Here is a 13,969-nt window from a genome sequence, read left to right as displayed (position 1 = left end):
GTCATACATTTTCTGGCTACTTAGCCAATATCAAATCATTAAAAACCATTTTATGAATAGGGCCATGCAGCCAGAAACGCCTTCTGCAGGGCCTGACTTGATGATACCCACTTTTTGAAAGGAGCAGGCTGAATTTAACTTGTTCTCGTTAGGAAGCATGCCATGTAACCCTGAATGAGGAAAGCAGCGCGTGTGCCAGGTGGGTTGCCTTGGTCCATTCACTTCTCCTGGACCAGTTATCTTGTTCCCCATTCTGAAAGCTCACTGTTTACTATTCTCGTGTAAATAGCACTTTGTGAAAATTCTCACGTAGTAGCTTCACATTTTATGCTTACCACAAAGAAAGAAATTCATTGCCTAATTAAACTTAAAAATACAATTTTTAAAAATGAAGGAAACCTAAAAGCCACTCTGACTTCCACACATCACCGAAATCAGTTTCTGTGCTGCCCCTGCTGCGTTACACAGAACTGGCCACATAGCAAGGTTTGCCATTTACCTTCCTTCGAGTAGTGTTCTTAACATTCGGATATAAGTTTTTTGTTTCAATTTTGTTATCTTTGTTATTTAATTGATATATTTAAAAATATTAGCCAAGTTCTTTTCCTCCTTCCCCCTACTGACATTTTTTTGTTGTTGTTGAGGAAGATCAGCCCTGAGCTAACATCCGTGCCCATCTTCCTCCGCTTTACATGGGATGCTGCCACAGCATGGCTCGACAAGCAGTGTGTCGGTGCGGGCCCGGGATCCAAACCAGCGAACCCTGGGCCACCGCAGCAGAGCGCGCGCACTTAACCGCTTCCGCCACCGGGCCGGCCCCCCGACTGACTTTTATTAAAACTAGAAATGCAAATCTAGAGGGGAAAATTATTTCCTAATTCTGTAGATTCCTGCAGCATTTTCCTTCCGAGGAGTTGGCAGTACCTTCTCTGTCACTCTTTAGTTGAGTGTAGAGTATTCAGGATTGTGGACAAATGATATAATGGTCAGCCCCCGCCCCGCCCCGAATGAACAAACCACAGGTGCTACATAGAGTAGAGGCCTTTGGTGGGTCAGAGCAGATACCAGAACTTCACCTTGGCTGTGAGAATGGTTGGAGTTGGGGAGGTGAGGAAGGTTATGATTCATTGCTTACAAATGAATCATTTCTTACCTGCCTGTTGTTGCCCCCAGTCTCCATTCCATTATGACTCCTAGAGCTGACAGGGAGAGAGGAAGGAGGGATGTAATGACTTGTTCCCCTCCTACTTGCTCCTGGAGCCAGGTAGCCAGGAGACTGTGAAGGAGGATACAAGTGGATGGAGACTGTTCGAATGTTATTCAGAAACAGGGCTGTATATAATTCCTATTCCTTTCACTTGGTCTACTCGGAGCTTCCTAGATAAACCAGCAGAAGAGCTCAGATGAAACACATTTTGTAAATGTAACTTTCAAGCGATGAAACGTGCCCTTCCCGTTATTGACCTCTTTTTTTTTTTTTTAAATAGCTAGTTTTGAGTTCAAACCAAGACAGTAGAATTTCATTATGCAAATCTCCGAGCCACTTTTATGGCATCCCTGCCTTAGGATTGCCTTAATGTTAAAAGTCTTCTCTGTTTACTGTAAGATAAAACCTTTGTGTTTAGTTAAAAAAGAAAGGGACTCCTTGGAGGCCTTTGCCAGTGGCTGTATGAAAATATGTGGCTGAGACCTACACACAAAGGCCCTCTGTGCTGGGTCTGTTGGCCCCACAAAGGTGGTAAGGCGAGCTGAGAGGGGAAGTCTACAGAAAGGCAGAGCTGTGGCTCCTGTGTCCGTTATTTCAGAATGAAGTTGCTCCTCTATTTAGAAACCAGAGTGACACGCCAGACAGGTACATAAACATTTCATATGATTTTATTAAGACAGGCTTAGAACATGCTTCAAAAGCACATGTTCATCTCTGAAATTAACTGCCATTTTATGTGGGTATGATCTAGTACTCACACTTGTTATTTAATAGAAAATTCTGTTTGATTTCTGCATTTTCTGTGTTGTAGATGTGGCACATATTACTACCTGAAACTAGGATGCCCAGCATTTTTCCCCTCTATTCTTTTTATTAAAGAATGGGATATCTTTTTAAAACTCTCTTTGTGTATTAATATGAACAGAGAACGTAATACTGGTGGACATGGGCTTGGGGGAGGTTTAGAGGGAGGAATTGCATTCTTTTGGTGTTACTGAGAGGAAAACAGCTGTGTTAACCTTTTTCTTCCTTTCTTGTATTTTTTTTTGAGGGGGAAAGTACAGGGGCATCTCCCCTGACACTCAGAATTCCAGCTTTTCTCAGCTGAGCACAAACAGCTTGGCATAGTTGTGCCCAGAGTCATGTGTGTTCCAGTTCTGATTATTAGCCAACAGAAAACAGCTGTATACATTACTAATGAAAGTACTTTGAAATAAAAAATCCAATAGTGGGGTTTCACCCTATAAATACCAGATGTGTACAGTGGTGTTACCCTGTGTCTGCCCTGTGTTTTAGCACTGTTGTTCAGGGACATAAATGGAAGCCAGCGTTTGAGAGGTGGACCTGTGGTGAAAGTAGATATGTTTGTAGCAAAATAGGTATGTTGTGGTTGACTAGAAACATTTTAAGGTTTATTATTTTAAGAGAGCCATTGGTGTCTGGCCAGTCATTCCATTCCTCCTCTGCCTCTTATAAAAAGAAAACACTGTGTGCTTGCGAACATATGCCCTACTATCAGGATTCAGGCACCCAATGGGCTAAATCATTTAGCAGTTTTTAGTGCTGTCAGTAGGTAAATGGTAGTTTAATGAATTTACAATTTGATATATGTTTTCTAAAGCATCTCTAGAAATGGACATTTTCTTTTTGTTGCCTATGGGAATTTCTGTACTTGTTTTGAGTGTATTTAACCTGTGACCCAAAATTACCTAGATCTGAATTTCTGGATTTTTTCAAAAATAGTGACCATGTAAGGAATATCTAAGATTAGCAGTAGGAATATCTAGAATTACCTAGATTTCAATTTCTGGATTTCTTTGTGTGACAAAGTAAGGCATGTCTAAAATTACAAATCTGAGGGAAAAATTCAAAGATTCTATCATTTTTTTGTTCCAAAGTAATATGTTTCTGGCGGGAAGGAGCATTCCTCTTTGGTTCTAGGGAAGAAATGAAGTAGAACTGATATTGAAGAGAGATCTCTCTATGAGAACACAGCAAAAATACATTTCTAAGAACTTACCTGGGGAATTCCCAGATTCTTTTAAATCTTCTATGTCAAATATCTTAATATAAATACAGGTTTAGACATATTGGTTTGATGTTTCAACATCTATTTTCATATGCATTTATATCACCCATGTCTTCTGTTTTCCATTTGTTCTATCAAGTCATGGTTTTGAAAATGGTCACAATTTGAATATAAGGAACCTGTTTCTTTTCCTTTCTTTCGTTTCTTAAAATTCTTCAATGAGGGATGAAAGGAAAGCCCAGGGTGGATTACTAAGGGTTTATTCTGTTCTGAGTGATGTCAGTTTTATTACAGCTGTATTTAATCTTACATCTCAATGCCTCTCATCCATATAATGTGGGCATTGAAATGGTTCTTCAGTTTGTTGTGAGAGAATCCCAGTAAAATCATTTATAGAAAACTTTTAAAGTTAAATTATTAACTTTTCCTAAGGAGTTTCTTAAGGGAATTTTCCTTTCTCCTTTTCATAAGTCTGAGATAAAGAAACTGAAATTAGTGTATAGTATTAGAAATATAGTAAAATGAAGGAGGAATATTATGCGACTTTTGCTCAGGGGTAAATGACAAGAGAATTTGTAGAATTCTGCTTATCATAAGATTATCTGTTCTTTTTGAACATTTCCCTGCTGGTGGTCCCAAGTTTTGTATCATAGATTCTCTTATCACAAGGGTCCTAAACTTGACTATAACTGTTTTAAAATAAAGCCCAAGGGGTACCAAACACCTTAATAGAGATATCTCTATTAAGAGATAAGAGAGAAACAATTGTGAAGGGTTCTTTGAGCTCACTGATTCTAGGAGAAGACGTGACGTGTAATTTTTGAGCTACTGTGTGAATCTTGTTGAAGATGTTTGAAACCTCACGCTGTCCTAGGAAGAGAAGGCTACTGCTGTGGCAGGAGTGCTGAAATGGGAATAGTAGGAGCTGCCAGTGAGACTCATTCAGTGTTGATATAGCATGTCTCAGGAATGTGTTATTTACAGGGAAAACTTGGAGTCCATCAGCGAACTGAGAATCCATTCATGAGTGCAGTAAAAGATGCTCTTTGGGGGAATGCTTCTGCACACTGTGGGCACCTCCTCAGACGGGGGAATTTCGGCTGCTCTTGGTGGGGGCTGTGAAAACTGTGCCACCTTCACACCTCTAGGTGCAGAATGACTCCCATTTTCCCCGACCAAAGGGCGAATTCATCATTCAACTTGTTATGACCGAAAGCATTTGAACATATTTGGAGAAGACTGCTCTTATTCTCTAGTGGGAAAAGTCTAAGAAAGATCAATAGTTTCCAAATACTGAACCTTATTCCAGAAGTAGTTCGGCTTCTGCCTGCTTGTTTTCTGCATGGTGAGATCTCCATCTAGTTTAGTCGTGTGAATTGAAGCCTGTTGATACAACATGAAGTCTAACATACAGATTATTATTTTTAGCCTGAAAATCGTCTATTTAAAACTCCCAAATCTGAATGGCAGTCTCGTCTTGCTTAAAATTCCTTCTTGTACTTTTAAGCCAACAGAGGGAAAATACGAACAGTTTGTTAATTGCAGCAGCTGGTCCCTGAGTATCTTTATGTTAATGTTTTGAATCGGTGGATTTGAAAGATTTTTAGAAAGAGCATCTGGATTAATGTAGTTCTACTCAAACCTCGGTCTTGAGAAGTGGAGTAAGCTTCTTCAAAACAAACAGGAGCCTTACACAGACTGAGAGGGTGACTGCAACGGCACGGCGGTAAAATTTCTGTGAAATCATGGAGGAGAATGAAGACAAACGGTCTCGGTTGGGCTATGGGCGAGCAGCCTCTCACTGGATTTAATATGGTGTTTATCTAGCTGCTGTGGTAACTGAGGTGAAGTCTTTTGCGTATACAGTTAATTCCCAATTATTCATACAGACTTGGGCCAAATTGCTGATTCTCTATGGGCTTTAGAGACCTTTCCTCTGCCCGCCCCCCCATTTGTTGTCCATCCGGTCCCATGGCCCAGTTTCCTCTCCGCCATGCTGTCTCGGAGGGATTCCCAGCTGCTCTCCTCATTTTCCTTTTTGTTTCCTTATCAGCCCCTGCTTTGCTTTCTGTGCTCTGTTGCCTCGATTCACCTGACAGTCCAAGGGTCTTGTCTCATGCTGCTTTTGTTTCTCAGTTATCTCAGATTAGCGATAGAGAAGCTGGTTAACTGTCAGGGAGAAACTGTGCAGATGGTGTCTACTGCTCTTCCTTCTCTTCCTGTCATCTTTGGGCCTCTGTTGAATGAAGGATGAAGACTGAGTAGAGAAAGGGTTTTCCCTGAAACGTTTCCGAGCTGTTCTTTTAAATGGTTTCTTCAGGATTTTACAGTCCTGTGAGGGAGGTACTATAGCTAAATGCTTGAATAGTCTTTTCACCCTTCATTTTCTTTTTTCTTCCCAACCTGGACATTTCTCCTTCCCATTGCTGAAAGGCAAATAATTAGAAAGAGACCATTTAGAGTATGTGTATCTGAGGAAAGTTCAGCTTTGGGATGGAGTTGCAGCTACAGCAGTAACAACAACCTTGAATGGTTCTTCAGTTAGCAAATATCTAATTGAGTTCTTTTTATATTTTGAATACTATGGAAGATATAAAATGAGTCTGACCTAGACTCTGCCTTTAAAGAGGTTTAAATAAATCTAGGAGAGGAATCTACACCATAGAAAACCATAAATCTAAAGCCGATACATAAACACATGATTACCATGATATGTGAGAAACTTGTAGAATGTGGGTAAAGTGTTAGGGCTCTCCCAAGAGGACATTGTTTCTCCTGGGGAGGGGGCCAGACTTAGCAGAGATGTAAAAATTCTGCCCTAATATTCCTTATCTGCACTGACAGGATGGAAATGAGAACTCTTCTGTACCAAATAGTTTTATCTGTACACTTTTTATAAACCTGTTTTTATTCCTTTTTTGAATATGAAATGTCTACATAGAATGTAAATTTTCCCCCTTGAAGTGAGAACTGAAAATAGGTATTCAGGCCCTACTTGGCTGAAACATTGGTTAAGGAACACAGTCCTGTGTTCAATTCCCAAACCAATCCCATGCCAGGCAATTGGTTGAAAAGGCCTTTGATTAGCCAGTCAGTTTTCAGATAAATCAACACTAAAGCACGAGGGATTCACACAGAGCCCTTCATTCACTCACTAGCCCCTCGTGTTGTTTAGTTTATTTGTGGTTCCACTGAAGCTTTTAGTTTCTCAGACCAAGTGAGATTAAAATCAGCAAATTTTAAGGAAGGGGTACTATTAGAGAAAGGGGTATAGTAATAACAAAACTGAAAAACTAAGAAGTAGACACAAGAATTTCAAGAACATGGTAGTTTTCAGTGAGATTTCCATTTAAAGTGTTCATGCTTTAAGAGCCGTAACCTTCCATGGACTGTCTCAACTCATTCTTTGTATTCATGAGATGTTTTTGCTAGTTGCCTTTAAATAAGAGCCAAATAAAAATAATCTCTGATTTGGGTTAGAAAACTTCGTTCCTGCTTTAACTGCAGATTTCATGGGGAGGATAGGAGGGAGGGGCTAGAGATTGGAGATGATTTGGGAGCATCCCTTTGGGGTTCTTCCCCAGGATGACAATGGTCAAATGAGATCACGTGAGAGTGCTTTACAGTTGGAAAGTGCTATAGGCACCATGAGTTCATCTGAAACTAATTCGGTATTTATTAAAGTGAGGCTGATGTTACTTTTCTGAATGACCTGCAGTGCCTATTAAATATTCAGATTCCTGGGCCTGCCCTAGGTCTACTGAATGAGAATCTCTAAGGACAAGAATCTGAGGATCTGCATTTTAACAGACTCCTTGGGCATTTCTTCTGCACTTTATATTAGAGCTACTTAAACTAAAAGTTGCAGCTTTTTGAAGTTTGAAGTTGCCACTTGTGAAACTTTGTTTTCGGATAGCAGTCAAGTGTGAATGTGATGGCTCAGTCAGAGCTGACCACAATGTTACTGAGAGAAGGGTTCCCAAACCTCTCTTCAGTCTTGGAAATAGGGATGAAAGATTCGCATCTTGAAAGTTTATTATGTGCTGTAATTCATTTACTTATATCATATGATTCTCTCAACAGCCCTGAGAAAGGTATCACCCCTGTTTTTTGCACAGGGGCAAATTGAGGGTCAGAAAGGCTAGGTAACTTGCCTAGGACCGCACAACTCATCACGAAGGAGCTGAACTTGAACTCTAATTTGCCTGAGTCTGAAGCCCAAGCTCTCAGCCTCTGGCCATTCTGGATTGCCGAGTTCAGATGGTCACAGCTGGTAGGGGATGGGGTTGGGTGAGGGGAGGCAGGCAGAGGCTAATGCTTCACTGCAGCAATGGGCTTGTGTAGCCAGGCTGCAGACCCATGGAAGCCACACAGACTGGAAGCCCAGCAGACCTATTGGGCCTAATACACTGCGGTGTGAATTTAAGGCCTAGGAGGCATTCGTAGGAAGCTCGCTGCTTTGTCACCTGAAAGCTTTGTATATTGACTTTCTAAAGCCAGGTGGGAGAGGAGATCACAAATTTTACTTAAAACTACCTGTGAACTTTTCATAAGGCTTTTCAAATCAATACTCACGTGCATTTTCTTGAGGGATGGAAAGACACAGACTGCTAAGAGTTAAGGGAGTTTTGCAGGGAGTCAGGGCTGCAGCTGTAGGAACAATAGGGGAAAATGGGAGGGAAAAAAGGCAACAAAAACTTGATGTGTGGAGACCCAGAGAGCCAGGACATCCCTGCAATCCCACATTCTTGTCATTTTATTATGTTTTGGGGCCAAAGATATCTGGAGAGAGTGATGGTAAAAGGGATAGAAATGCAAGTTATAGCAGAAGTTCACAGATAAGGAAACTTGGAAGGAGCCTAGGGTGGCCTGTAGGTGAGAAGCCCGTGCCACATCCTGAGAGCCTCAGGGTCTTTGACTTGCACGTTGACCCATCAGTTCAGCTCCCTCACACACCCAACGGGTAAGCACTAGTACTTTTGATTTTCATATTTCTGCCTTCTGATTAAATATGGATACCATAAATATTAGTGTTTGACCAGAAAATTGGCTTGTCTTTGGAATGTATGGTTTTAAAAAGGTTTACTCTGTATTTCACTATTCTGTAGGGGCCAGTGGACCATGGAGTCTCATAAAAATAACAATTGTGATCAAGCTAAATATAGGATGTAAGGTGCAGAAATTACTTTGAGGCAGTTAAAACATCTATATTAGAACATTCATTTCATATTTCATATATACAGGGGAGGTGGTATGAACTGGGATATCTGGGTTTTGTGCCACATTCTCCCTGGCAGCATCATACGTACACTCCCTGACTCCACAGCTATGAGAGTTTAGACAAGAAATTTTATCTCTTGGGCCTTGGTTTCCTCATCTGTCTGACGAGGGGAGTGACTTGAATGATCTCTTTTGGGTTTTGCATTCCAAAGTCGTCAACCATAGTTTTCTGGTGACCCTGACTGGCCCATTCTGACGTAGTGACTCATGGAAACATCTCTCTTCTTCCTCTTCTCCTCACATTGGCATATTTTGATTGCACTTGTTCCTTAGGCTTAGCGGGGCCGCAGGTACAGCAAGCATGTCTTCCTCTGCAGCACGTAGAATTGGGTGAGGACAGGCAGTGTTGTCCCTTGGCCCCAGTCGTGCTTCTGCTGTAGAGATTCACAATCAACTAGAGATTATCAAGAAAATCTTCTCTGAGTCTGAGAGGAAAGGTCACCTTTATACATCATAGCTTCCCTCATTATACTTCCCCCCCCCCCCCCCCCCCCCGATCTAAACCGTAGCCTCCAAATGATAGCAATTTTTCCTGCTTCTGAGGAGATTGAAACAGGATCTGGAAGATCCATCCCAACTGTCCAGCTGGACAATGTTTCTCAAATGTGAACTGTGGGTCTCCAGGGTGTTTGGTAAAAATATAGAATCCTGGATGTCTTGCAGACCTATTGAGGAGGACGCTCTGGAAGTAAGGCTCTGGAATCTGTATTTCAACAAGCCTGAAAAGTCAGCTTTGGGCTTACTACAGTTGGAGAGCCTGAATGATTCACCTCTAAGTATGTGCTGTGGTCTTCAGATATAACCCATAGTTCCCTGAAGGCAGCGGTCATGCTTATGTGTGTGTGTGTGTGTGTAAATAAAGCTTCTCAGAATAAGTTGCAATCATCTGGTTTATTCATTCATGTAACAAATATTTGCATGCTTACTGTATACAAAGCCCTGTGTTAGTTGCTGTGGGAATGGGGGCAGAACAGACAGATCTTAGCAACTGATGGGATATGAGGGGTATGGGAGAGGTCAAAGCAGGTTTATAGCCTGGTGTGGGAATCTAGTTGTGCCATTAAGAGAAATGGGCACACAGGCAGAGCAGGCAACAGAGAAGAGAAAAGAAGATGCCTGTATAAATGGGAACCTATAGGGTGATGATAAAATATGTCTGAATTTCTGGAACCAGTTATAAAACTGGTACTACTTACAGATTACCAACTCATAGTGCCTGAGAGTTGGGAGGAATTTTCTAGATCCTGTTTCAGTCTCTTCAGAAGCAGGAAAAACTGCTGTCATTTGGAGGCTATGTTTTAGATTAGGGAGAAAAATATAATGAGGGAAGCCATGGTGTGTGAAGGTGACTTTTCCTCTCACTTGAGAGAAGCTGGTTTTCTTAATAATCTCCATATGATTTTGAATCTCTACCAGAATAACCCCTAGAAATAAGATTTGAAATGACATAGGCATTCTAAGCAGATATATTCATTTGATGTTTAAAAATAATGCCCTTAGAATTTACTTTCTATGGTCAAGTAGAGTGTTGGCGTATCTTCTTTAAAGATGGCCCCTCAGTACCCCTCTCCGTCCCTAGACTAAGGAAGAGGACAGTATCGAGGCCTTCAGGGGAGGACAGACTACTAGTCACCCATCAAGTGCATTTCCTTGGGTAGCCTCATCGTGTTTTCCTGGACTGCTTAATAAAGGAAGATTGTACATTATTGCTTTTTTGTTACTTTGGCCTGAGAGTGCAGAGTGGCCTGTTGAGTTTCAAAGGGTCTTGGGATTCCACACCAGAGGTAGTTTTAAGTGTGTTCCCTTCTCAACAGCAGTGACTTCAGCGTTGAGTTGTTATTGCATTTGTGGCAGAGACTTCCCTTTGTCTCACCAGAATCAGCAAGGTAGGTAGGGGAGAAATCCTTTGGCAACTGGACCGGAAGCACCGAGTGAAGGCTGGTCTCAGTGGAGGAGAACAATTCAAGGAGCTGGTGTGGTCACAGAACGGATAGAGTCAGGAAGAAGTGTGAGTCAGGCTGGTGGCTGTCCGTGGTCGTCTCACACCAGTAGCTGGAGAGCCGGGCCGAAGGCTGAGTCAGAGCCGCCTGGCCGGAGGTCTGGGCAGCGCCGTGGATATGGTGTGCCAGACACCAAGAGAACTTCCTTAGGCTCAGAGCTTCCTGGGCTCTTCCTGTTGTGTGGGAACCACTGATCAGCACCAAGCGGATTGTAGCCCATCCCCTATCGATTCTAACATGAAATCTTGAGCAAGTTTCTCTACTTTGAGAGTGTCATCCATGTTTTCAATGCCAATGGATGTAAAAATATAGTGATATTTGGAGTAAATTTCAAGTGTTGTTATAGTAGAATCTGTTTAATTTGGTGACAGCATATAATGAACTTTAGGTATGTGAATGAGAAATAGAGATGAAAGATTTTATTTGTTTAAAAAAGGGTTAAAAAGGAACTCTGAGTGTTATACAAAGCCTTCTGCTCCAAAACCTCACCCTTTTGCCACACTAGCAGCAGAGAAATTACAGAAAGCTGATTGTGTTGTCTTTTTGGCAAGTCAAAGCAAGATACAGCAAGCTAAAAGATGAGTATCCTGGATTGCTTTCACTTTCTGTGACATGAAGGTTCTAAATATAAGAAACAAGAAGCCCCTGGGCGGTTGCTCTGTGGAATTTGTATGGACAGATCCAGGTCATCCTTGTATTTCTTTGTGCTTTTTAAGAAGTGAGACTTTCTGATTAGTGAGTCAGAATTTTTCTCTGATAGCTTTTAAATTGAATTATTTAAAAACATGATTTGTTATGCAAAATGTAAATTTATAATTTCTGTTAAAGTCAGAAATGAAAATTGCCCTCTTGCTTTTGTAAATCTCTGTAAATCAATTACCATGACTAAAATCTAGAATTTCTCCTCTACTTTACAAATATATTAAAAGACTCTAATTTTTATTTCTCTTTTGCTCTGTGCCATTAAAATGGTTTGCTTTACTTAATTATGTGTCCAGTATGGTTCTTAGAGAGAGAGAACTTTGTCAGAATGTGTCATTTTAAACAGCTTTTGGTTGTTGTTGGAAATATGGTTAAGTTGCTTACTGGTCTTACTGCCTGTTTGCTTTATAAGAAAATGCAATCAATGTTTTGTCTTTGGATGACATTACATTTCTTTCAGTCTTTAGTGACATTTCATGTTTTCACTTATCCAGGTGTTCTAGTCTTAGAGAACAGTTTATGTGCCTGGTCTATTGTTCTTCTTGACTAAGGTAACCCTTTGAAGTTTTACCAAATTCAACTACTTTATAAAATTACTTAACTGTTGGAGAGATGTATTTTCTTTCTTCCTCACTCAGCCTCCCTTCCACTTTGGAGACGTAAGGCTAGAAGTCCTTTCATCTGATAGGTCTGATAACTTTCCAGTATTTCAACCAGTTTTATTGAGACTAGGGATGTCCCCCCCCCCCCCCCCAAGTTTTGGCATAATGATTTGCGTTAATATTACTAGCTAACTTTTATTCATTCTTACTATATGCTAGGTACATGGCTTGATGTGAAAACCTGTTTCTGTTCCTCATAATTACTGTATGAGATAGATGCTGTTATTTAAAATACAAATGAAGAAATAGAGGTATAGAAAATAGAAGTAATTTTTCCAATCAAGTAGCTATTAAGAGATGGAGTGGAGATTTGAACCTAGATCTCTCTATTGACTTCAGAGCCCTGACTTTTAGTCTCTGCTGCCTCTTGTGTTGTTCTTTTGTTCAGCTCATGTTAAATGAGCACTGACCATGCCGTGCGTCGTTCTGCATGCTGAGAAGACAGCAGCAAGTGGAACAAACAGAGTTGGGAGGAAACAGACAATAAAGAAACAAATAAACATATAACATCACCAGAGGTGTTGGTGGCTATGAAGAAAATGCTGGGTAAGAGTAATGGAAGGAGGATGCTTTCTGGCAAAACTTGAAAAATATGAGGTACTGTTCTAGTCATTGGTTCTGTTTAACAGTCTAGGACAGTATGAAGAAAAGGCAAGAAAAAGATAAATTAGACTTTATGGAAAGTTTCACATCTTAATTGAGATGGTGATTTTATTGACAAATGGCTTGTCATCTTGCAAACTGGAAAGGCTAATTGTTTGTGTACCTCACAGGGGAGTGTGACCAGTCAGAAGGTAAATGTGAAGGAGGTTAAGGTTTAAATGTCGGGAATACCAACATTCCAGTTATTCCTGAGTTACAATACAAGTCTTTCAGATAATGGTTGTGAGGAGTTTTCTTCTGGAGCTTTCCTTTTCTGTTGGAAATACTGTTTAAAACTATTTCACCAAGAAGTGCTAATTTGCAGAGGTCTTCTCTTTTATCCCTTTTGATAATTCCCACAAGTGAATTTTTTAAGATTCAGAAGCAAAGAAAGAAAAAATACTCACAGAATTCAAATATTAAGAAGAAATGTTGTGACCACCCTGGAAGCCATTGTCCAAGCACTGAAAAATTGTCTATAAATTTTTTTTTTTTTTAGGAAAGTAGACAAAAACTGTTATTTGCCATTTTGAAGTTGTGTGCTTTTATCAGTGACTATTGTCATGAACATTGATCTAGCACAGAAGACCATCTTGGCTCGCTTGTCCACTTGGTTTGGTTCTTCTCTAGTAGGTTCTATCAAGTTCATAACGTCTTTCACATGACATATAACCTTTTCATTTATAAAAGGTTGGAGAAAGGATTCTCCATTTCTTTCTACCAGGTAGATTTAAAAAATTTTCTGGCCTCTTATCTTTTTCCCACCATACCTGTTGATTGGCCTGATAGCCTAGAAATTGATTAGAGACAAGCAATCCAGATAGATAAGAAAGACATCTAATCCTGTGTAAGGCCTCACATCTGAAGAGTTATATTTGCTATAAACCTGAGCATTTCTGCTTTTGTTACTTCGTTCTTATTTGGGGAAAGCTAGAGACATTCAGTTCTTCTACAGAACGTATTTACTCTATTTTCTAGTGTTTAAAGATTTAGTTCTTTCACAGCAATCTGTTTCTTACTGAGATTTGAAAGGGAATGTTTTGATTTTAAAAATTTATGAACAAAACTTAATTCCCTTCTGTTTGCAATGCTGTGTTACCTTGTATCATTTTATTTAGAATATGTTTATCACAGTTACAGGAAAATTTAACTCCAGTTATCAGAAGACAGGCCAATGGATTCTGTGAACTTTATATTGGTAATTTAGTTCCTTTCAAAGAAAGATAATTCATCTAATGTATTCACTGTGTTTTCTAATTACAAGGAAGCAATTATGCTACACTAATTTAATGTAGATTTTGTACCTTCTTTGCCTCTCTCTCAAAAATTCAATTCAGTAAGTGTATATTGAATTCTCAGCTATCACTGCTTTTGGAGCCCACGCTTTCTATTTTACTTGGAGACTTAAATTTAAAAAGACCACGCAATAAAAAAGAGAGTGAACATA

General features: G+C 40.1%; 1 protein-coding gene across 5 annotated transcripts in view; it reads left to right on the top strand.

Annotated features, from left to right (window-relative positions):
- FNDC3B (fibronectin type III domain containing 3B) overlaps nt 1-13,969 on the top strand; it is a 333,064-nt gene that overhangs the window by 123,826 nt on the left and 195,269 nt on the right. Inside the window, exon 1 of one of the 5 annotated variants that reach the window (XM_058556348.1) lies at nt 1,605-1,852. The exons of the other annotated variants lie outside the window; for them this stretch is intronic. Within the exon in view, the coding sequence (XP_058412331.1) occupies nt 1,807-1,852 (46 nt within the window). The 5' untranslated portion in view covers nt 1,605-1,806. Of the gene's footprint in view, nt 1-1,604; nt 1,853-13,969 lie in introns of those variants that run through there. 5 annotated transcript variants of the gene reach the window in all.

Source organism: Diceros bicornis, chromosome 15 (genome assembly GCF_020826845.1).
Source record: "Diceros bicornis minor isolate mBicDic1 chromosome 15, mDicBic1.mat.cur, whole genome shotgun sequence".
NCBI classification, from domain to species: domain Eukaryota; kingdom Metazoa; phylum Chordata; class Mammalia; order Perissodactyla; family Rhinocerotidae; genus Diceros; species Diceros bicornis.
The sequence above is the reverse complement of the archived record's forward strand: the minus strand, read 5'-3'. Positions and strand labels throughout refer to the sequence as shown.